General features: G+C 43.0%; 1 protein-coding gene and 1 long non-coding RNA gene across 12 annotated transcripts in view; one reads left to right on the forward strand and one right to left on the reverse strand.

Annotated features, from left to right (window-relative positions):
* Nucleotides 1-6,386, forward strand: part of NHLRC2 (NHL repeat containing 2) — a 65,013-nt gene extending 58,627 nt beyond the window's left edge. For 3 of the 5 annotated variants that reach the window (XM_049103101.1, XM_035708159.2, XM_035708162.2), the window contains one exon: nt 6,167-6,386. Coding sequence is in view for 3 of the 5 variants with exons in the window: in XM_035708162.2 (XP_035564055.1) it covers nt 6,167-6,255 (89 nt within the window). In the remaining 2 variants the exon portion in view is untranslated. Of the gene's footprint in view, nt 1-249; nt 482-6,166 lie in introns of those variants that run through there. The other 2 variants (XR_007406714.1, XM_035708160.2) reach the window with 2 other exon arrangements.
* LOC112672363 (uncharacterized) overlaps nt 1-23,599 on the reverse strand; it is a 157,754-nt gene that overhangs the window by 33,843 nt on the left and 100,312 nt on the right. For all 7 annotated transcript variants that reach the window (XR_003144229.3, XR_003144230.3, XR_004810347.2 and 4 more), the window contains one exon: nt 225-301. This is a non-coding gene — a long non-coding RNA (uncharacterized LOC112672363). The remainder of the gene's footprint in view (nt 1-224; nt 302-23,599) is intronic.

Below are 23,599 nucleotides of genomic sequence, written 5' to 3' on the forward strand. Positions count from 1 at the left end.
CAAGCATCTGTATAACAAATGAGAACAGAAAAGTTAAAATGAAAAAATATTGCAAAACATAAAACTGGACATAAGAATCATATATGAAGAGCTCTTATGAACTGATAAGAGAAAGATACTCCAGTTAGAAAATAAGCAGAGAATGTAAGCATTCAGCTCATAAAGCAGTGTAAAGATACTCGCTTTACTACATTAAATGCAAATCCATCCATTCATCTACTTACTAAGCATCTCTGTGTTGTACTCTAGGTCCAGTGATGAATAATTCACACACAGTCCTTGCTCTTGAGCTTGTGTTGTACTTGAGAGATAAGAATGAATAAATTAACTGAAAGGGTAACTGATGAAACAAGGTAAATAAGAGACTCAAGGCCTCCACTGAATTACAGAAGTATGGGAAAATGAAAAAAATAAAGCTAGTATCACACTGTTTAAAACATTACAAATGTTGAGAATTAAACTTTCATTTCTTTGTAAGAAACCTTGTCAAAAGTATTTGAACATTGCCTGCTTTCTTCTTGTAAAATTTATGATAGCATTTTTCTCTTTGAAAGGCAAAATCATCTTTTGCCTTTCTAAGTTTGGATCAGTTCCCAACATGTTCATCTGTGTTTTCAATGCTGTCTCAATCTCCCAGTTTCCTTAATGTGAAACTTTTTACCATCATCACTTCCTCTGGGCATCATCCTCCTCCTCACAGCCACTTTCCTCATGTATGTCAAGGTCACCCTCACTCAGTGTCCCTGGGCCACATGGAGTCTATCGAATAGCAACAGCATTCCCAAAGCCAGCTACTGCCTATCTGGTTCCACCTACATTCAACTCAAATGTCACTTCTACTGTATTCACATTTTGTTTCTTTGGTATACTTCCTGTTCTTTCTGGCCAAATCCCCCTTCTGGTTATCCATTTTATTAAAGTGTCACATGGCCTTATCACTAGGAAACAAGAAGTCGTCACAACTACACACTTTGCTGTCTGTGCACAAACTATCACAAACAGTGACTAGTCCCCAACAGACTGGAAGAATGACATCATTGGTCACTGATCATGGACACATCTGTTATTACACAGTGATTTGTGGACTGAAGAGCTAACAGTGAAGTTTGTACTTAGGTAATTACAGTTAATAATCCATGCAGCTGAAATTAGAACCACATTCTTGAGGGAGTGGTGGTATTCAAACTGTTGTGACTGAAACTCATCATATTGTTCAGGGCAAGAACTGCCTGCACATGTATAGGAATTTTTTAAAAAGGAATAGATAAATGGAAGGATACAACAAACGCTAATAACTACATCCCCTTAATATAGGAGATAGGGAGGAACTGGTATTTATTTACGCTGTACATTTTGTATTGTTTGAAATTCTACAAATTAATATTACACATTATTAGAGGAAACTAAAGTGGGGAAAAAGATTACTTCTGTTTCCCACAATCACAATGCTTACTGAAAAAAATGCATCCTGAAAAAATTTACCACTGGTAATGAAAAGTAATAGAAACAGGATTAAATATATAAATATTTGTGGGGGTAGGAGGGAAAGCCTATACTGGTTATTTTAGGATATATGAAGAGATAGCACATAAATGAGAATAAATAAATAAATCTGTCATATGGTATATCATCATATCTAAAACACAACAACTCTCTGCCAGCTGACCTGACACCATCACTTAATGACAGAATGATCATGAGCAAGTTACTTCCTCTCCACTGACATTCAATTTCCTTATCTGTTAAACTAGATATTATTACCCCACAGAATCATTTTATAACATTAGAAAAGCACTTAGCACAGTGACTAACAACTAGTGAATACTCCAAACACTGAGTCATTCATGCCATGGAGAGCACTGACTTCTCTGCCTGTGAACTCTTCAAAGAGAGATTCGAAGACAGGTGATATATTTATCCCAAGTGGGGAGCGCAACCCAAAGACCTCAGGTTCTGAGCCATTCTAAGACTCTGCAATTTGGAATATACAGGGGAAAATCTGCTTGTTTAGCTTTACTTTAAAATAACAATATTTTGCTATTTACACCTTGGGACTTAATTTTTTTTTAGAATGAAACAGACATTTATAAACCAACCCAAGTTTTAGTACATTTAAGGATACACAGATTTTTAATAGGACTGAGAAAATTATTTAAAACACTTTTACCTCACCAAAGGCAACCTTGTTAGTGTAAATAATGTGTAACTCCATTCTCTAGTTAATTCAATAATTACGTTTTTGAACTCCTAACTGGGTAAGATACTTCAGACTTAAGAGAATCTTGAGGGGGAAAAAATTGGATATTCATTACCCTCCCCATTTTTAATGAATATACCACAAAAATATTTGAAATATTGTTTGTGTATATAAAACCTTATTTAGGACATTTTAAAACTTCATTTATTTTTTTTTATTTTTAAAGATTTTACTTATTTATGGTAGACATAGAGAGAGAGAGAGAGGCAGAGACACAGGAGGAGGGAGAAACAGGCTCCATGCCGGGAGCCCAACATGGGACTCGATCCGGGACTCCAGGATCATGCCCTGGGCCAAAGGCAGGCACTAAACCGCTGAGCCACCCAGGGATTCCCCTAAAACTTCATTTAAATGAAGGCTTCTTTAAAAAATCACGGGTTATCCAACACATAGTCATGCTATTTTATAGATTCATGACCTTGAACTCAACAGCTTTCCAAAAAAGTATTGCTCTTTATTATGTGATTTTTTTTCATGACACAGGGAATACCTCTACACATTGAGGATATTTTGTCCTCAATTCTTCTCTTCAGCTATTAAGGAATCCAGGAACTTAGATAACCGACATGATAGGCAAATGTATTTCCAAACTCCCCCAGTCTGAAACGTGCCTGTCAGTCTGGGAAGCAACCCCTCAGCAGCAGCCAGTGATGTATTAGTGCTGTGATTACTGTCCAAGAGGGCAATGAGCCCTTCAAAGTAAATAAACAGATTACTTCAAATCAGTCTCTTTAAAAAAAAAAAAAAAAAAAAGATTTTATTTATTCATGAGAAACACAGAAAGAGAGGCAGAGACACAGGCGACGGAGAAACAGGCTCCCTGCGGGGAATCTGTCATGGGACTCCATCCCAGGACTCTGGGATCACGACCTGAGCCAAAGGGAGATAGATGCTCAACCACTGAGCCACCCAGGAGCCCCTTCAAATCAGTTTTTAAATCATCAGGTTTTAGTGACACTAAGATGAGATATCAATTTGTCACAGGAATGCATACTGTATTTCATTTTGCTATTCATCAAAGCACTTTAAGAGCCCTCCTTTATGTTCAGATAGAGTTTCACTTTTTAGCTTAAAGACTTCTCTGGAACCTCCCAACCATGCTTATGCCTTAGGGCTTTATAATATTCAGTAATATAAAAAAAATTTTCTTAGTTTCACTAAAACCTGATGATTTTAAGACTGATTTAAAACCATCCTGTTTATTTATTTTGAGGGGCTTCTACTCCTCTTGAAAAACAATCAGCAGCACGGACATGACACTGGATACAGATGAGGGGGGTTGCTCCCCATACCAGATGGCAAGGTTCAGAGTGCAAAATGTGGGAAATGTATTTGCTTGTCATTATTCTGGTTCCTTGATATAGACCTATCTATCCATATATAGTTTCATTATAATCACTATGGATATATCATTTTCCATAGTGTATATATATATATATAATTGTGGCCTACATACATAATTTAGTGTGAATAATAAATAGGTGTGTAATTTGGCCAGTTGTAGTGTCCCCTTTTTGACCCAAAGCTCAAGCTCCCATCAAGCTTAGAGCACAACTTTAATAAGCAGTAAGTTTAGTTAAACTTTGCAAATTACACTTTAAATCTATAAACTGTATACTTTAATTTCATTGCTAAGAGAAACTGATAGACATTATCACTGTGTCCATTATTCCTTCTTCCTCTTATTGAAGAAAACACTGTCCTGCCCTTAGCAGAGTGGAAAGGTCAAGTTCTGCAATCCTGCCAACACAAGAGAGCATTCATGTCCCCTAATATTTTTAAGATTTTAATTTGAAAAGCATCATCTCGTTAAATAACAGCTGCCTCTTTAACTTGAACTAGTTCTATATTAGGCATTTCATTGGAAATGGCACCGCTACCAAGTCCCTTATTAGAACAAGAAAGATAAGGAGGATAAATATTTGAAGTGTAGTTTATCTCCCCATTCCTGGAGAGGGAAGAAACAATAGCTTACCCATGTTCAGGAAGCTGACATGACCTAAGAATCCAAGCATTGCAAGGGATCTAACGAGGTTGTTTACCCTGTGCCCCCGTCTTTGGGCAGCAACACACCTAAGTCAGCCTTGCATAAAAGCAAGTAGAAAAGACAGCTGCTCTTATTTAACTTTCTGGAGGAAGAACAGAATAATCATCAGTGTGGTCCAGAAACTTATTTGGTTTACTTGCACTTCAGTATTACAAACTGTAAGATATTCTTCAGTGCTTTGCTGGGATTCAGAGTGGTAGGTGAAAGGTAAAAACACTGAAGTTATTTTGATAATTTGTGTGAATAAAGTGCCTCTGTCAGATTTTTTGTAACGAATAAGTAATAGAAAAGTTGTATTTTAGTCACTCATAGGATCTAAAAAAAGAGTCTAGCCTGTTTTAAAAATGCAATTTGCAACCTTTATGGGTAGTACATTCTATTATTTAACAACCTTGCAAAGAGGGGATTCCTTGAGTCTAAGTACTTTGCTCTGCATGATAAAGCATTCTACTTGTTTGTTGCTCAGTGAATGCATGTACAAGCTCTTCATATCTTTAACCTTCTCTTTTCAAAGTTAATCGTTTCATATTTCAGCGTTGTCTTCAATTCAATACTAATTCCCCATATATATGCCCTCTAGATTCTCTTCCTCAGCCTTCTGTTTTCTATCAGCCTTGCCTGAGCTGTTCACAGCCACCTGAAGCCATAAACCAAGAATTAAGCAATACATTTTGTGAAAAGAATAGCTAATAGTGGAGATTAGGCTTAGTTCCAGAATGTCACATGAGGAGCTCTGAGGACCTTCCCTCCATTGAACGACCACAACTGGTGAAAAATTTTTATAAATAACCATCTAAAATCTCTGTACATTGTTCCAAGGGCAAATGAAGAAGCATTTGTTCAAGAAAATACACTAAATCTAGCTAAAAAGCTTGAGAATCTGTGGCACCATGACCCACTCCCTTACACCCCCACCCCAGATCAGTATGACAGAAGCTCCATTCCAGTAGGTGTACCCAAGCTCAGACTCCTTCTTCCCTGGTTCCCAGGAGAGAGCTGGAGCAGTTTCTCAGGAAATCAGGCTGCCAGCATTCTTATCTCCCCAACCTGGGTGTTGAAAAAGCTAAATTCCAGGGGCATGCAACTAAGAGATCAGGGTCTGCCTTCCTTCACCCCTGGCTACTCACATGGTGCCGACTCCACCCCAAGCATGGCAAGCCAAGAACACCGGGACCCTAGACACTCTCAGCCCACCTCACTCAGGGCAGAGTTTCCACACCAGATGCCAACCGAAAAGACTAGAGGCTACCACCGCAACCAGTGCCCTCTTCACAAAGCATAAATGTCACTCCCCCAAAGCCCGACACTCTATTCAGAACAGTGATACAGAGAAGTAGAAATGAAAGGGGGGGGGGGGCCTTACTACTGACCTTAGAGAAGTAAAAAGGATTATGAATGAAAGATATCAACAACTTTAATAAAATGGACAAATTTCTATAAAGACAAAATGACTGAAACTGACTCCAGAAGAAACAGAAAATATTCAAAGATCTACACAAGTCAACAGTTTGAAGTAGTAATTTAAAAACTTCCCACAAAAATATTCCCAAGAACAGATGGCTTCACTGGTAAATTCCGCCAAGCATTTCAAGAGGAATTAATATTAATTCCTCATAAAACTCTTCCCAAAAAATAGCAAAATACTTCCCAACTCATTCTATGAGGCTGGTGCCAAAAACAAGATAAGCATGTCACTAGAAAGCTACAAACCAATATCTCTTATGAATAAGGGTTGTACAAATCCTCAATAAAAAAATCTAACAAACTGAAAAAAATCCAACACACTGAATCTAATAACATATAAAAAGATTGGCATGCCATGACTGTGGTATAATAAAGTGTTTTCCTGGTCTTTGCCTCAGGTTCCTGGCATGGAGTTTCTAAAACCCTTGGAAAATGGGACGCCTGGGTGGCTCAGCGATTGAGCATCTGTCTTCGACTCAGGGCGTGATCCTGCGGTCCTGGGTTGGAGTCTCACATAGGGTTCCTTGCATGGAGCCTGCTTCTCCCTCTGCCTATGTCTCTGCCTCTGTGTGTGTATCTCCTGTGAATAAATAAATAAAATCTTAAAAAAAAAAAAAACCACCTTGAAATCTCCTGACTGATGAAGTGTCTTTGTTGTTTATCAGCCCCTTGGACCACATCTAACTTTATGCTGATGAGATGACTCATGGTGAGCCCCTGGGTAGGCTTCAGGATGGGGACTGATCATGGTTGGAATGACTAACAGTGAAGGTTGAAGCTTTGAGCCACATGATATCAGCCTGATTTCCTGACCTCAAGGAGGAGAAGGCAAAGCTGGAGAGAGAGTTCAATCACATGGCCAATGTTCAATAAATCATGCCTATGTAATGTAATCCTAATAAAAATTCTGGACACTACTGGTGGAACCTCCCAGTTGGTGAGCACATCAATTTGCCAAGAGGGTGACAGATGCTGATTCCATGGGGAGAAAGCCCAAAAGCCCTATGTTTGGGATCCTCCCAGACCTCACCTTCCCTGTCTCTTCATTTAGGTATTTTCCTGAATTCTGTGAGTTGTTCTGGTGAATTATTGAACCCATGGAGGACATGGAAAACCTCCCAGGCTTGTAGCAAATTGATCTGACATGAGATCAGTCTTGTTGTGGACCTTTGCTAACCCTTTACCTTGTGGGGTCTCTATCAACCCTGTCTGGTTGACAGTTTTTGTCTTTGGGCACTTTGAATATGTTATTCTACTGCCTCTGGCCTCCATCATTTCTGCTAATCTTATTGGAATTTTCTCACATGTAACACATTATTTTTCTCTTACTGCCTTCAAGATTTTTCTGTCATCTTTGAATTTCATAATTTTTACCATGGTATTCATAGATCTCTGTTTTTATCCTATTTAGAGTTTAATTTCTTGGATGTGCAGGATATTGTTTTTCAACAAAGTTGGGACATTTTTAATTTCTCTGATTATTTTTCTGTTCCTTTCTCTCTCTTCACTTTCCAGTCCTTATGTTGATGTGCTTGATGGTGGCCCCCATTTTCCTGAGGTACTGTTCATTTTTATTCATTCCCTTTGTTCTCTGTTCTTCAGCAACCATAATTTCTATTGATTTATATTCAGGTTCACTCATTCTTTCTTCTGATAGTTCAAATATGCTGTTAAGCCTCAAATAAATTTCATAGACTTTATTTTTTTAGAGCAGTTTTAGGTTCCCAGCAAAATTCAGCAGGAAGTACAGAGATTTCCTATATATTTGCTACTCCCACTTATGCAGAGCATCCCCCACTAACAACATCCTACACCAGAGTGGTACATTTGTTACAACTGATGAGCCTGCATTGACATATCATTTTTACCCAAAGCTCATAGCTTACACTAGGGCTCACTCTTGGTGTTATACATCCTATAGGTTGACAATGTGTAGTGATATGTATCCACCATTATAGTATCATACAGAATAGTTTCACTCCCCTAAAAATCCTCTGCCTATTCATCCTTCCATCCTACCTAACCCTGGATAACTACAGATCTGTTCACTATCTTCATGGTTTTTCCTTTTCCAGAATATCATATGGTTGGAATCATATAACATGTAGCCTTTCAGATAGCTTTCTTTCTTTCAGATGCATAGTATGAATTTAAGATTCCTCCGTGTCTTTTCATGGCTTGATGTCTCATTTCTTTTAGGGCCAAATAATATTCCATTGTCTGGATGTATCACAGCTTATTTATCCATTCATCTACTGAAGGACATCTCAGTTGCTTCCAAGTTCTGGCAATCACAAATAAAACTACTATAAACATTTGTGTGCAGATTTTTGTGTAGACATAAGGTTTCAACTCATTTGGGTAAATACCAAGGAGTACAATTGCTGGGTGTGATAAGAAAAATATGTTTAGTTTTCTATGAAATTACCAAACTGTCTTCCAGAGTGGTTCTACTACTTGGCATTCAGCTATGAATGAGAGTTCCTGTGGCTTCACATCTTTATCAGCATTTGGGATTGGTAGCATGTTAGATTTTGACCCTTCTAATAGGTATGCAGTGGTATCTCATCATTTCTTTAATTTGCCTTTCCCCGATGACTTGTGATGATGAGCATCTTTACATATGCTTATTTGCCACCAGTATATTCCTTTGGTGAGGCATCTGTTCTGTTCATATATTTGCCTTTTAAAACTCAGGTTGCTCATTTTCTTACTGTTGACTTCTTAGATAATAGTCCTTTATCAGAATCTCAGTCTCTGACTTGTCTTCTCATTCTCTTGATTTAGTGAATTTTTAATTTCCATTATTATATTTGTAAACGCCGGGACTTCCATTTGCTTCCTTTTTTACAATTTTTATCTCTTCACTGATGTTCTCTATGTAATGCAATGTTGTCGTCACGCCTTCCTTTACTTTGATAATCACGCTTTCCTTTAGTTCTGTGGACATATTTATAGTGGCTATTTTGAAGTCTTTTTCTGTTACATCCAACATCGTGTCTCTCACAGGCAGCTTCTGTTGCCGGCTTTTTTTCTAGAGTGTGGGTCATACTTTCCTGTTCCATTGCATGCCTCGTAATTTTTTTGTTGTAAACGGAACACTTTAGATAATGTATTTTAGCCACTCTGGATACGGGCACCCCAATTGTTAATGTTACTGGCCTGTTTAATTTTAGTGACTGGCTGGATTACAGTTACCCTGGGGTGACAGTGGCATTCCCAGGGACCCCTTCCTCTCCTTCACTGACCACACCCAGCTGTTAAACTCTACCAATTTCCAGCTGACTGCTCTATTGTTTTCAACAGTGCGCTAGGGCATAAATTGCTCCACAAATGAACTCAGTCAAATCGTGGCTCCTTTGAAGGAACAGTTTCTGAGGTCAGTGTTTGGTATTTGTTATGACCTCAGGACCCAGCTCTTATTCCTCTGTTCTGTCCTGTGGACTAGCCATCCCTCTAATCTAGGCTGTTCATGAAATTGATGAATCACCTATCAATTGCCTTTAACCACGACCTCCACTGCTCTTGAAAGTGCCTTTATATTTGAAATTTTGCACTCTCTGTTGTAAATGAAATCCATTCCTCCAGGAAGAGATTAATTGTTTTTAAAATTGTTGCTCCCTTCTCCTCCCCCAGGCAAAATCTCTGAGCCAGAGCCCTGAAGCTGGGAATGTCACAATGGCAAGCTGCTCTCAGGGTGACATTTTTGCTCTAGTGGCTAAATACTCCCTGCAAAGAGGGGCAGCAGTCTGAAGTCCTCCTGGCATGCCTCTCTTGGCATGGGACCATGGCCTCATGAGCAGGGGCAAGGAGGTTCCAATGTTCTCATCACACTTTTCCCAAGGTCAAGTCTCTATTCCACGAGCAGGGCCTGGGCAAAAGAAGGAAGTCCAGCCCTCTTGACCATACTTGCCAGTACTAAGCCTCAGCAACAGGTAGCTGGGGGTTGAAAACACTGAGTTCCTCCCCCTCCGAGGAAGAGAGCTCCTCCTGGGAGCTGTGAGCCAGGCAGCCTGTGCTGGTGGCCACAGGAGTCCAGAGTGGAGTCTTCACTTTGCTGAGCCAGCAGGATGAGGAGGAATGCAGTCTTGTTTCAGATACCCCAGATTCTCAACTTTTTACTAAATTCGCATAGATTTTCTCAAACACATGTTTCTTCATTTACTGTTTGACCTCCAGACCATTTCCAGACACTTTAAAAGGTTGCTTTTTTAAAAAAAATCATTTTCACCAGTTTCACTGGGGAGCAGATCAGCAGAGTTTTACCAACTGTCATTCCAGAAATCTGTCTCCTCTCCCACATCCCCATGTGCTATCATCTGGGCAAGAACCATCATTCCCTGCTTTGCACTCATGAGATTTTTCCTTCCTTTATGATTGTCAGTGCTAGCCATCTCCAAAGCCACCATGCATCTTTCAATCTCATCAGAGCACAAGGATTTCATCCAATCACTAATGAAAATGCCAAGCTGTGCTAGTAGGAATTCCAAAACAGGCCTCCTGTCTCACCTGTCACTCATGGGTTCGAAGTGAGTGTGGGTGTGAAGGACTAGGACTTGAAGTCAAGAGTTTTACTGTCTTAGTCCTTTTGGGCTGCTATTATAAAAATACCACCGACTGGATGGCTTATAAACAATACAAATTTATTTCTCCCAGTTCTGGAAGCTGGAAGTCTAAGGTCAGGGTGCCAGTGTGCTCAGGTGGTAGAAGTAGGGCACTAATGCTGTCCTTTTTTTTTTTTTTTTTTTTTTACAGGAGCACTAATCCCTTCCGTGAGGGCACCATCACTTTCATAACCTAAGCACCTTCCAAAGCCCTCCCCCCCCAACCCAGTACCATCACCTTGGGAATTAACATATGAATTTATGATTTTAAGGGGTAAAAGGATGCATGAATTTAAGAGGTAGAAAGGACACAAATGTCCATCGAAAGATGAATGGATAAAGAATCTGTGGTCTATGTATACAATGGAATATTCCTCAGCCATTACAAATGACAAATACCCACCATTTGCTTCAATGTGGATGGAACTGGAGGGTATTATGCTGAGTGAAATAAGTCAATCAGAAAAAGACAAACATTATATGGTCTCATTCATTTGGGGAATATAAAAATTAGTGAAAGGGAATAAAGGGAAAGGAGAGAAAATGAGCGAAAATATCAGTGAGGGTGACAAAACATGAGAGACACCTAACTCTGGGAAAAGAACAAGGGGTAGTGGAAGGGGAGGTGGGAGAGGGGTTGGGGTGACTGGGTGACGAGCACTGAGGGGGACACTTGGCGGGACGAGCACTGGGTGTTATGCTAAATGTTGGCAAATTGAACTCCAATAAATAAATAAATAAATAAATAAATAAATAAATAAAAGAAAGGACACATTCAGATCACACTACTTACATTTCTAGTTTTATTATTTTTACTTGACTCATAAGCCATATTATGAAATTGATGTTTCCCAAGGTACGTTCTGGGAAATACTAGATTACATGAAAAAAATTTCCCTTGCTTAGTAATTTTCAGGTTATATAAAAATAATCCCAGAGGAAGTTTGGCTTCCAATTTCACTAGATCTCAGGAGTAAGATTCAAAGAATGAGTCTTATATTGATTATATTAAAACCACAGATGAACAAGCAATAGTATTCCCACTTTATAGGCAGAGAAGCTAATCCAGGGACATGGGAGCTGTACTGTGTTGAGTTGACCTCCCAAATTCATGGTCACCCAGAACCTCAGAATATAAGCTTATCTGGAAGTAGCATCTTTGCAATATGATTAGTTAAGATGAGGTCATAATGTTTTAAGGTGGTCCTAATCCAAAGACCTGTGTTTTTATAAAAAGAGGGGAATTTGGACACAGACACAGGAGAGAGGAAAGGCCATGGGAAGACAGTGAGACCCTAAGAGGGACAAGGAGAAGGCTACCTAATGAGAGAATCAGAGATGCAGCCGTGCATCTATAAGCTAAGTAATATCAAGAATTTCCAGAAGCTAGGGAGAGGGAAACGTAACAGATCCTTCTCTGGACCCTCAGAGGGAGCATGACCCTGTCGACACCTTGAGCTTCCAGAACTAGGAGAGAAAATATTTCCGTGATTTCAAGCCACCAAGTTTGTGGTATTCTGCTATAGCAGCCTTAGGAAATCTATACAGTAACTATCTAAACAAACTCTGTGAGTATTTACTATTATTTTTTTTTATGTTTACTATTATTTTAAAAAATTCAACAGCAAAGCAATATTGAATTCCAACTGGGCAGTATGCAACTACCGTTTTAACTTTTTCAACAAAAAACAGTTGATTCAGAGGTGTTCACATTACACACACTGACTTCATTACTACCAGTAGATCTCTAAGTATGATTTTTTAAAGAATTGAGAGTATTTGTTTCTTGTGAGCTAAGTGGCCATGAATTTGGAGTAAAATCTGTATTTTCTTCCCGCTTCAGCTTAATTTGCAACATTTTTCAAAAACTTATTAGGTATTTTTTGAGACATTTCTGTAGGTGACAAATTTACTTAATTTTTCTTGTTTTTTGGCATCTTGCTAGTCCAACTTGTGCTGAAAAATAAGGTCTTTCAGTTAACTAATCTTTCAGAAATGACATATGGTAACCAGATTAAAGATTAAAACAGGGACAGAGAATTGGTCTTTGTCAAAGGACTATTAGCTTGCTTTTTCCTACCCTCACACTATCCCAAATGAATCTCGTGACCCGCAGCAGGCTACTGACCCACAAGGAAGCTTTATGAACACTTATTCAGCCTACCCCCTTTAAAAAGATATTCCTTTGGAGATTATCTGGGGAGAAAGGGGATGGAAAGGAAAGGAATCTTTTAAAGCAACATTAGGCTCCCAAAGAAAGGGATTTATCTTTAAAACTGTGGATTGTCTCAAAGGCATAGGTGTATCTCCGTGGCTCTTATTTTTGGTAGCTGTGGTGGCAATTTGTTTTTTGGAGGGAAACTCAGCAATAGTCTCTGCTTAAGGAAGCATTCAGATTTTATTTACTTTAGGGTAAGGATTAGGAGCAGACAATGGTAAACATGGGCAGGGCCTAAGTAAATGCAGTAGTTTGGTGAAAACTCCCTTTACTCACTTCGAAAGCACTCCAGGATTTTTCCTATCTTCTACTACAGACACAATTCCTCTCCCTAAACTCTTACCTAAAAGATTCAGAATCCTGCCTGCCTATGAAGAGCTGAATTCAACAACAACAATCTCTCCTTTCCATTTGTCTCCTGGGTACCTTAAGATTTATAAAATATAATAGTTAATCTCTTCTAGATCTATTTACACATGCCTCTGTGTATAACTGACAAGTCGAGTTAATGTTTTGATAAAATGCATAGTGAGCTGTATGGTTTTGTAAGAAAGAACTGTGAATGATAGGCATGATTTAAATCCATCCCAGCAGCTCTGGACTCCTGGCTTCCTCAAAACTAATCTAGTCTGACGTGAGCATCACTGTCATGAGCAATCATCATGCTCCCTATCTGCCCCCACCTTTGCACTCCATGAATCTGGGTTGTGTGATGAGTGGACTAATGACCCAAAGATACCCATAACCTAATCCCCGGAACCTGTAACTATGTCACCAAGGAATGTGGGTGGTCTCCTCAAGCTGGAAAAGGCAAGGGAACAGTCTTTCCTAGAGCCTCCGGAAGGAAAGTAGTCATGTTTTTGGCTCACTGGGACATTTTGGATTTCTGATCTCCAGAACTGTTGTTAGACAATAAATGTGTGCTGTTTGAAGCCACTAGGTTTGTGGCCATCTGTCACAACATTGCATGGAAAACTAATACAGGTGGGAAGTTCTGGTTTTAAAAAAAAAAGAAAAGAAGGAGAAAGAATGAAAGAAGGAAAAAAAAAAGAAAAAAGGAAAAAGACAAACAGGTTCTGGAGCCTCTCCTGTCTCAGCCCAGTAAAGGTATTGGTGTCTTAAATCAACCTACTTTATAGAACTGCTCTCCTTGGAAGGGCTGGGAATGGGAGTCTGAAGGCCAGGCCACATGCTCCACACAGACACACCAGGCCTGGCGGAAGGCAGGCACTCATTGGTCAATGGATGGTTTGTCCCTGTTGCCCAAGGTCACGGATTTCTTTTTTTTAACCACTATCCTAGATTCACCCTCTCCCAGCATATAAGTGTGTCCCTCGTAGCCACACACTCAACTCTGCCTCATCTCAGCCTTTGGTTTAAAAGAAAAAAAATGGTGGGTTAGATAAAACCTTCTTCCAGTAAACTCAAGTCTTACAGAGAGAATAAAAATAAGAACAATTAGGAGAACAGCAAGAGCGTCACCCATCGAGTGCAAAGCAAGCCCACCCCAGCAACAGATCCTGGGACTTCATGGTGTCCTGACGACAGATGTCATGGTTGCTGGCGGGCCAAGGAGAGGGAAATGGCTTACTTGGGGAGCAACCTATTGGCAAATGAAGCATTCTTCCCCTCGATTTCCATGGTTTGCTACCAAGCTTTCGTTCTGCCTATGCAGCATTTTGAAAGAAGAGCTGTCCTGGGACCAATACTGGGCACACAGCTGAACTGGGGGCCCATGTCCCAGCAAGACACAGCTTCATCCTCTGAAGGCAAGAGGGATCCGCGTCTGAGTTTTAAGTGCTTCTGGCTGGAGCGAGTGGACTCTGCTTTCAGACGGAGCAAGCACGACAGTGTCAAGTAAACCCACGTCAGGAAGAAACAGCAGCACCCACTCCCACGGAGAGGCAGCTGGCCCGCTGACAAAACGGAGAAGGACGTGCAGCTTGGAACTAAATGTGGAAGGTTCTGAAGCTCCCTGTAAAGGCCTTCCATCACTGCCCACTGACGGAACACTGGGTAAGTTTTCTCGGCCATCTGGATGTCACCGCAGGCCCTAGCGAAACTGTTCCTTCTCCAGGGAGGCCCCCATTCAAGCACGTCCCCGTCAGGTTCAGAGTGGGCGGTGGCCCTGAAAACATCCCCACGCGGATCCCCCCGACGGGGGCTGGCTGCCCTGCCCGGAGGCGCCCCAAACACTGGCTGGGGTGGGGGGTCTTTCCCTGGGGAAACGAATATCCGGCTGGGATATTCCCGCCAAATCCCACCTGGGAGCCTTCTTAGGAGGCAGGTATTACTGGGTGGGCCCCGCTGTCCTAAAGCGCCCCTCACGGTGGGTGGGCACAGCCTGCGGGAGCTGGCCTGGGGCTCTGCAAGCAGTTCACAGACTCGTGGGGACAAACTCGGGGGGCCATCGGAGCCTCGGGGGGAGTCGGGCCCACGGAGCCTGTGACCTCACGCACGATGCCAGCACGGGCTTCGGAAGCCAGGACGCCCGCGCCACTCGCTCTTTGCACCCAACGCACATCACCCTTTGATTTATTGTCGTGCAGGTGCCTCCCGGGCCGCGGAGCCACTCGCGGTGCCCTCTTCTCGGCCTGCACGTCAGGAAGACGGCAAGGCTGACGTTCTTTCAGCTACTGTTTGCTAGGTCCGGAGACTGATAAAATGTTTCCGTACCCATAACAGAATGCACTTGCTTCCCCTGAGATTAAATCTGTTATTTGCTCAGGGCTTACGCCGGGCCGGAGCAGGAGGTGTCCGGCCGTCTGGCTTCCTCCTGGGAAGGGTGGTGGGGAGCAGAGACTTGGCAGATGCAGCCTTTGCCCCACGCGTCGGAAACTCCCAGCGCCGAGCCCCTCGGAAATCCCCAGCTGCACACTCGGGGCCCAGCCCCGGGGCAAGTGGCCTCGCACATCGATCAGGCCATCTCCAGTCCACTGTGCCACCAGGACGTGGGGACGGTCATCGTTCCTGAGGTCAATGATGGGCCCAGGCTCACCCAGAGGGTGCTGCCCACCCAGGATTCAAACCCCTCGGTCCCCGTGGCTCTAGAGTCCCCAGGGCCGCTCCCTGGCGGGCACCAGAACCCTTTCTATTAAAATAGTGTCAGTGGGGAATCTGACACATTTCAGAGATAAAGTATAAAAAGATCTTAGGAGATAGTGTTAAAATTACATACCAAAATAAATTCGCAACGCGTCAAAGTCCCTAAAAAGAGACAAGTGACATTAATTAAAAATATTTGTTATTTTCTCATCTGAGCGAATCCCCAAGAAACCTCCCTCTCCCGAGCAATTTGCTGCTGGTCTGCGTTTCCTCTGCAGCAGCCTGCGCCCACTTGGCGCGCGGTCAGGTCGGCACCCACTTCTTACCTGAGAGGTCACTTCCCTTTACTAACATACGAGGAAACGTTTTAGAGAGTCACGAGTGAGACACTCGACCCGTCCTCTCTGCCTGGAAACAAGGAGGCTGCAGAAGCGGACGCACAGTCAAGCTTGAGGACACCACCAAGCCACCCCCGCTCTCACTCTCGCTGAAGCCACTAACTGTCCTTGCCTGGGAAGCGGACATCGGGCCCCGGGAGAGCCAGATGTCCTCCGCGTCTGCACCTGGCATTTCTTTCTGCTCGCCGTCCGCACTGATCCTCTCTTTGATGTCCCTTCCTTCTGTGTGTACAGGTGCATCATAACTTAATTTCAGGCACCATCAACGTGGTTTTCAAAACCAGCTCCAGGACCCCTGAAAGAGTCTGCGATTAGGGTTAGGCACTTGAAAGGGTTCTTCTGTTTCCTTTGAAAACTGATCTCTGCACTGCTGGTTCCTAACCCTCAGCACAATGACTGGGGACCCGGAAGGGAAGGGTGGGACTGCGCTCTCACTGGGAGGACAGGCTAGGCTGCTTTTTCACAAAGCTCCATGTCCAGGCAGGGCACTGTGGCTGTGTCTGGATGGAAAGCTCTCGCCTGGCCCCAGGTGCATGAAGAAGAAGAAGAAGAAGAGCCAGGAGATGCTCACAGGGGAAATGGAAGATAGAAATATGCCACTGGGCACCTAGGGGCCTGTGAATCTTTCTGCCGATGTACTTCTAATTCAGGGCAAGGCCGGGGGAGGGGAGTGGGCTGGTGAGAAAATGGAAAGCACATTTTAAGCCAGGGAGAGCTCTGAAATCTTATTATGCTGAGTAATTGCAGAAGGCTTAGAAATCCCTGGGCTGCTTGGGAGATTTGGCATCAGATGAGGACAGAGGGATGTGATCATGGCCATGTGGAAGCTGGAGGGTCTGAGAAGAGCCACCAGCACCAGATTTCTTTATTGCTTGTCCTTGCAATCGTCCCTCCAATGCCATGCAATGCAGGGACACATCTATGCTGACCCTTGAGGCAACCAGATGTTTAGGCCAGTGAGCAATTCATTCAGGAACCAAGTGGCACAGACAGATGTGCACCAGACCTCGAAGAGGCTTCCCCAAGAAACAAAGAAAATGAGAACTACCTTTCAGGGAGCCCATCTGTGGAAACCAGAAGGATCTGGATTCTCCCTGGTGTTGAGCTACAAATCCAAATGGCTTTAAAAAGAAATTTTTCAAAAACGTTAAATGCCTAAAACTCCCTAAACCCTCCAGAGTGTGGACACAATAGTGGGAATCACTAAAGCAGGACATTGCTTAAAGAAAACAGAGTGTTCATGGGACCTTTGGGTCTGCTCCCCATCAGAACTGGAGATTGGAACCTGGATGATGGGAAAGACTGCTCTTACCGCACCTGCTTTCTCACTCAGTTAAGAGAAAAACTCCTAGAAGAGAAATGTCAAGACCAATTACACGAACAGCTCAGAGCTTCATTTCTGTCTTTCCAGAATCTACCGCATTATCATTAATCAAGGCAAAGCTTGCAAAACTGTAGCTATGTAAAAACCCTTCACAGAATCATTTGGTCCTTGTTTTTTTCTACTTTGTTCCTTTTCAGTTAATATGAAAGAATTTTCTTCCCCCTAAACATCTCCCACTTCAGAAAGACTTTGACAACCCCTCATAAGCCTGTATATTTTGTGACAGATCTATGATTATATTTAAGGAGGCTTGTCAGGAGAAGCACACTCAAGCTTTTTTTGTTGTTGTCCTGATTTTAAAAAGTGCAGTGAACTCATTGATGTTCTAATGAGAGCCTTCTAGAGCTCAGTAAAAGGGGGGATGGATGGGACTTATAGAAGGTGGTGGTTACCATTAATAAATAAAAGCAAAATAAATAAAAATTCTGAATTAAGACATGCTAAAGGCAGTCAGTCTGGGGCAGGGAAACTGAGGCAGGCTGAGCTGAAACAGTCCAGTTGACTAAAGGGATCCATGGTAGGGACAACTCTCCTAGGGCACAGAGACTGTGGGTTGGTTGTGTTGTGTGTTGTGACTCTGCAAGGCAGCTGTCAATGGATACAGCAAGAAACTAGATTCCCTTGATTACAGATAAGAGCTTGATAACAATGAGATAGGTCTATTAATGGAATGGACAGGAAAAAAAAATCATGCACTCCCCATTTTCCAGAAGTGTCCAAGCAGAGGCTGGGTAATCAACTGGCAAAGAGAGTGTGGAAAGTATTGTTCCTTTGGGTTGGAGGTGAAACTAGATAACAAAAGGCCCAAGGTGCCTTCCAGCTCCAGGAGTCTGTGATTCTCTGGCTATGGACAACCAGTAACCTACCCTGGGTCTCGGTTTCTTTGTCTGAAAGATGAGAAAGATGAGGGCCCTGACACAAGGTAGACATCTAAGATCATTCTCAGCCCAAGATGGTATAAGTCCATCACGTGGTGAACTGGTGTAAGTTGGGAGCAGTGTTCAGACATCCAGACTCGCTGTCCAACCTGGAAGAGGTCCCTGTACTTCTCTGGGCCTTGCTCTGAGATCTCTGTAATCCAAAGACAAGACTGAAGACTAGGACAACATAAGCCCACCAAGTGCTTGAAGCACCACGGCAGAAAGCAATAGGTCAAAATGACTGAAGTCCAAACATTTGTGAAACAGAGCTTTTCTGAAGTGTACTTCAGACAAAATCAATCAAGGAGAGCATTTGGGACAATGCCTTCGAGTTCCCGGCCATGGGATGTAAGGAGGCTCACCATGAGGCTCCTGATGGTGACCTGGCTTAGAGAGCAGCTTTCGGGTCTGAAGAGGAAACTCTTTTACTACTTTACTCTGGGGCTGGGAGGAGGCTTCCTTCCCAGAAGACTTTACACCTTGCCTTACCCGAGGGACTCTTGCCTTTTCAGCCCCATTCATGTTTGGTATGTAGTTGGTGCGTAAACTATGTTTGGATGAACAAAAGGAGTTTTACTGAAGAAAAATGTAGCAAATCTATTCTGAACTTGCATATCTATCTCTAATATGCATATTATATAACACACCTTTTAACTACCTTGGTAGCTGTTGCAACACCAGTAAGACAAAGTCGTTGGGAGGAATGAGGACATCTGTGACAGGACAGGGACATGTGTCAAGGCTGCCTGGGTGGAGGAAGCCCTGGACGACTTGAGACCATTCCCTAGGGTGCTCTCTAATTTCTGGTTAAATTTCTCCACGATTGAATGAAGATCTGCCTCACAGGGAACTATTTGTCCTTGTGTATAGAGAAGAGGCATTCACACAAATCCAGTAAGCAAAGTTGACTTATTTTCTCTCTAAGCTGTTGGGAAAAGAGAGAGAACATGGCTTCTTTGACTATGAAACTTAAATGCAAAGACTTTAAAGGGTCTCCTGGCTTATGGTTTGGATCTCCAGGCCCCCAGCCAGTGAGCTCCTGTCTAATAGGACTGCCCCTGGGGTAAGGTAGTAAAATGGCCAAAAGAATCAAATTCTCTCCCACTGCCCAGGACCTTCTCTCATTTTCTTCCTACCTATCCTAAATACTTACTCCAAGGCCCAGTGCATTCTGTTGGTGCCTATTTTGTGATCTTCATAGGATTCCATCTCCCATTCAGCTCAGTGCTCCCGGATACACTTAAGTAACTCCGTATCACCCAAGCAGTGCCCTGTCCAAAGCGAAGCTTCATGTAATTGCTGAAAATACAGCTGATCTAATGGTATAGGGTGTTATTCTTCCAAGAATAGATACATCCTACAACTGCGGTCCAAAGAATGAATCTGTTGGAGGCAGAAAAGGAAGGGGGTAGAGAAGTTGGATTGGATACAGAAAATCCTGACTGCTTGGCATTCAGTCTTTCTGACCAACAGTTAAGACACATGAACTGGAAGGAGAATATTTTACATCAGAGCTATTTTGAAAACTTCAGGATGTATATGGTTGCCAAATATATGTTCCACTAATTTTCAAATCATATAGGACAAAAGATGATTCCTACTTGTGAGGCTATGGCCGCTAGTGGCAATTATTTTCTAATTCTTCCAATGGTTTGCCAGATGAGAACTAGTCTATACTCCCTTGAAGGAGTCTGGTTTGAGGTCTAGTTACTCGCATACAAGTGGTCGATCTCTGATGAGACAGTAAACTTGCCGACAGAAAGGATCTTGCCATAATAATCTCCACGTCCACAGTACATAGTGGTGGACCCATAGCAATTTCCTCAATAAATATGTGATGGGTAGTTGGGTGAATGGATGGAGGGTTACACTACACTGGAGCCCACGGTGTAAACGATAGATGCTGTAGGGATAGAGATTATACAGGCAGATGTGAATGTGAGAAGAAGACACCAGAATGGCAAGTAGGGAGACAAACAGAGGGCAGAGCCCTTGGCCCAGCTGGTTTCACGGGGGAGAGGGAAGCTTCTGGGTGGACTGGAGAAGGTATCTGTGCCTTTGCTTCTCTTTCTGCCAAAGGAGTAGGTTTAGACCATCTCTAAGGCCCTTTCTAGTCTGGGATGCTTTTGGACCACAAACTATATGAATCACTAGTCACCGGGCCCTGCAGAATACAAGTGGTGCAGTCGCTTTCACCAGGTCAGCAGGAAGGTGGCAGGCATTTTTTTAAAGCACTATTTTAAGGATAATCTTTAAACCTTAATCACAATTCACATGATGAGCTATTTTTCCTCGTACAAGAGGAAATTCTTGCATTTCAAAGCTGCAAACAGGAGCAGAAGCCCCTTGCCAGAGCACCTCACCCAGAGAACATCCTTTGAGCCTCCCCCTCCTTTGATCCAATGCTACTGATTCCTCTGTGTGAACTTACCAACTAGGTGCCCAGGAGGACGTGTCCCACAGCCATCCTACCACACCCACCCCTTTTTCAGCTGAACCCTGACCTCTGCTTCTTATTCTAAGCCAGCACCTACAAGGCTACAGAGACTACCGACTACTCCACGTACACACACACACACAGAGCTACTGTGAGCCAAGTGCTCCAAGTGCCTTCAAGTTCAAGGGAATGAGGGGAAGAAGGGCAGAGGGGATTTTAATCTTTGGCCTATCACATGGAAGAAGAAAGAAAATCTCACATAGCCATGCTTCTGTCCTGCAATGTTCATCATCTTAGATCACAGGCAGTGAAGCTACTCGCTGTATCCCTTTTCTTCCCCCAGTCCTGGGCTATGGCTGCTGGCTTACAAGATGGGCTATGCTGGCCAGGAGGGGACCTGGGAGACTGAATTCTGGATGGAGGCTGATCCAGAGTAGCTGTGCTTTATGAACCACTATCAACAAACCCTTTCAAATGCTGCAGACATCAGGAAGTTTGTGGCTAGAATCTTCTAGGGAGATAATGCATGTGTTGGTTTCCTGGGGCTGCCATAACAAGTAACCACAAACTGGATGGCTTCAAACAACACAAATTTATTCTCCCACAGTCCTGGTGGTTAGCAGTCTGAAATCAAGGTGTTGGTGGGTTGACGGGGCCTCTGTAGGCTCTAAGAAAGAATCCTCCCTTGCCTCTTGCCAGCTTCTGATGGCTGCTTGTAATCTTTACCCTTCCTTGGCTTGTAGCTACATTGCTCCAATTTCTGCCTCCATCTTTAAATGGCATCCCTACCTGCACACCCCCCTCCACCCCCGCCATGTCTCTGTATCTTCAATAGCCTTCTCATAAAGACACCATCACTAGACTTAGGACCTACCCTAATGCACTATGACCTCATCTTAATAATACATCTGTACAGACCCTAGTTTCAGAGAAGGTCACATTCTGAGGTTCTGAGTAGACATGAATTTGGCAGAGGTGGGGGTTGAGGAGTGGGGGCACTATTCACCCTAGTACCATACAGCAAATGGCAAAGGCCACAGCCTAGAACTCAGGAGACCTGGGTTCAAGGTCTGCCTCTTTTGTGACTCTTTTGCTTACTTATGTGGACATAGAGGAGTCGTGAAACTTTCAATGTCTTTCCTTTAAAATGGGACCACCACCACTGACATCTCAAGGATGCTGTCATACAGGGGTGAGAATCTCTGGGGGACTGGGGCATGGAATTACTCTGATACGATGCCAGCCCCCAAGTCCACCACTGCGATGGCTAAGCTGGAAGTCACAGAACTTTATGTGACAGGCAGCTTCTGAGATGGCCCCCAATGATCCCTGCCTCCTTGTGAAATCCCTTCCCCTTGAGTATTGACTGGACACCTAGTGACTTACTGTCTAATGAACCTGGCAAGTGGTGGGCTGTCCTTCCTGAGACTCCAACTTCTGTCTTACCCCCTCTCTTGCTTTCTCACCCCCTCGCTGCGATGGGCAGCAGCTGCCACGTTGTAATTGTCCTGTAGAGAGGCCCACGTGGCAAGGAATGAGGGAGGCCTCTGACTGGCAGCCCAGAGAAACAGGAGGATCTGCCAATACCACTTAAGCAGTTTAAAAGCAGAACCACCCCCAGTTGACCTTGAGAGGGCTGCAGCCCAACCAACGCCCTGATTATAGCCAGCAAGAGACCCTGATCAGAGGATCCCATCCAGCTTCCTGACCCACAGAAATTAGAAGAATAAATGTTTGTTATTCTAAGTCACTAGTTGTGGGATAATTTTTTACACAACCATAGAGAACTAACTGCTATAGACTGAATATTTGCAATACCCCTCCCCCACACCCAGTTCTTCTGTTGAAGCCTAATCCTCAGTGTGATGATATTAGGAGGTAGGGTTTTGGGGAGCTGATTAGGTCATAAGAGTGGAGGCCTCGTGAACGGGATTAGTACTCTTATAGTAGAGACCCCTTAAAGCTTCCTCTCCCCTTCTACCATGGGAGGACACAGCAAGATAACAGCCAACTATGAACCAGGATGTAGCCAGACACCGAATTTCGTAGCTCCTTGATCTTGGACTTCCCAACCTTTCACAACTGGGAGAAACAAATGTCTGTCATTTATAACCTACCCAGTCTGTGGTATTCTGGAATAGCAGCCCTCACTAAGACATTAATACAGTTCATTAAATCAATTTAAAAATTGAGAAACAAGGTGAAAGGGATGGGGCCACACCACCTGAGACTTGGATTATGCACTATTTGGGTATCCAGCCTCTTAGCCACATTAATCTTCCCTACTGATGGTTTCACTAAGACGACCAGAGTTGAGGTTTGAGCAAAAGGGACCCACAAGCAGAAGGTACCTGGGCCAATAACTCACATTTGCTCCATGGGGGAAATCCAGGGGCAAGCACTCACGGCCACAGCTGTAGGTTGTCAATTAGCCTGTTGAGCGGCTATGACTTTCATCTGGAGGGGCACACAGGGGACCAGAATGGGTAATACCAATGTGTGGCTATTTTAAGACCTTATGAATATTCAGTATCTGGTATGACTATATTTAGTATATCATGAATATTTGGTACCTTGTATGCTATTATGAATGTTCAATGCCTACTGGGTCTTTCCATCGTTTCTGACTTGTTAAAAAAGTAATTTCTTAACCTTGAAACATTTTAGAACTAAGAGAAGTCCTATTATTTTCATTCACGCCACCCCCTTTAATGGCCACACCTTTGCCACATCTTTACCTTACTTAGAATGCCTTCTGCCAGGCCTATCAAACTCCTATTCACCCTCCAAAGCCCAGTTTAAGTCCCACCTTCTCCAGAAAGACT

The sequence above is a fragment of the Canis lupus genome, chromosome 28 (genome assembly GCF_003254725.2).
Source record: "Canis lupus dingo isolate Sandy chromosome 28, ASM325472v2, whole genome shotgun sequence".
Lineage (NCBI taxonomy): Eukaryota > Metazoa > Chordata > Mammalia > Carnivora > Canidae > Canis > Canis lupus.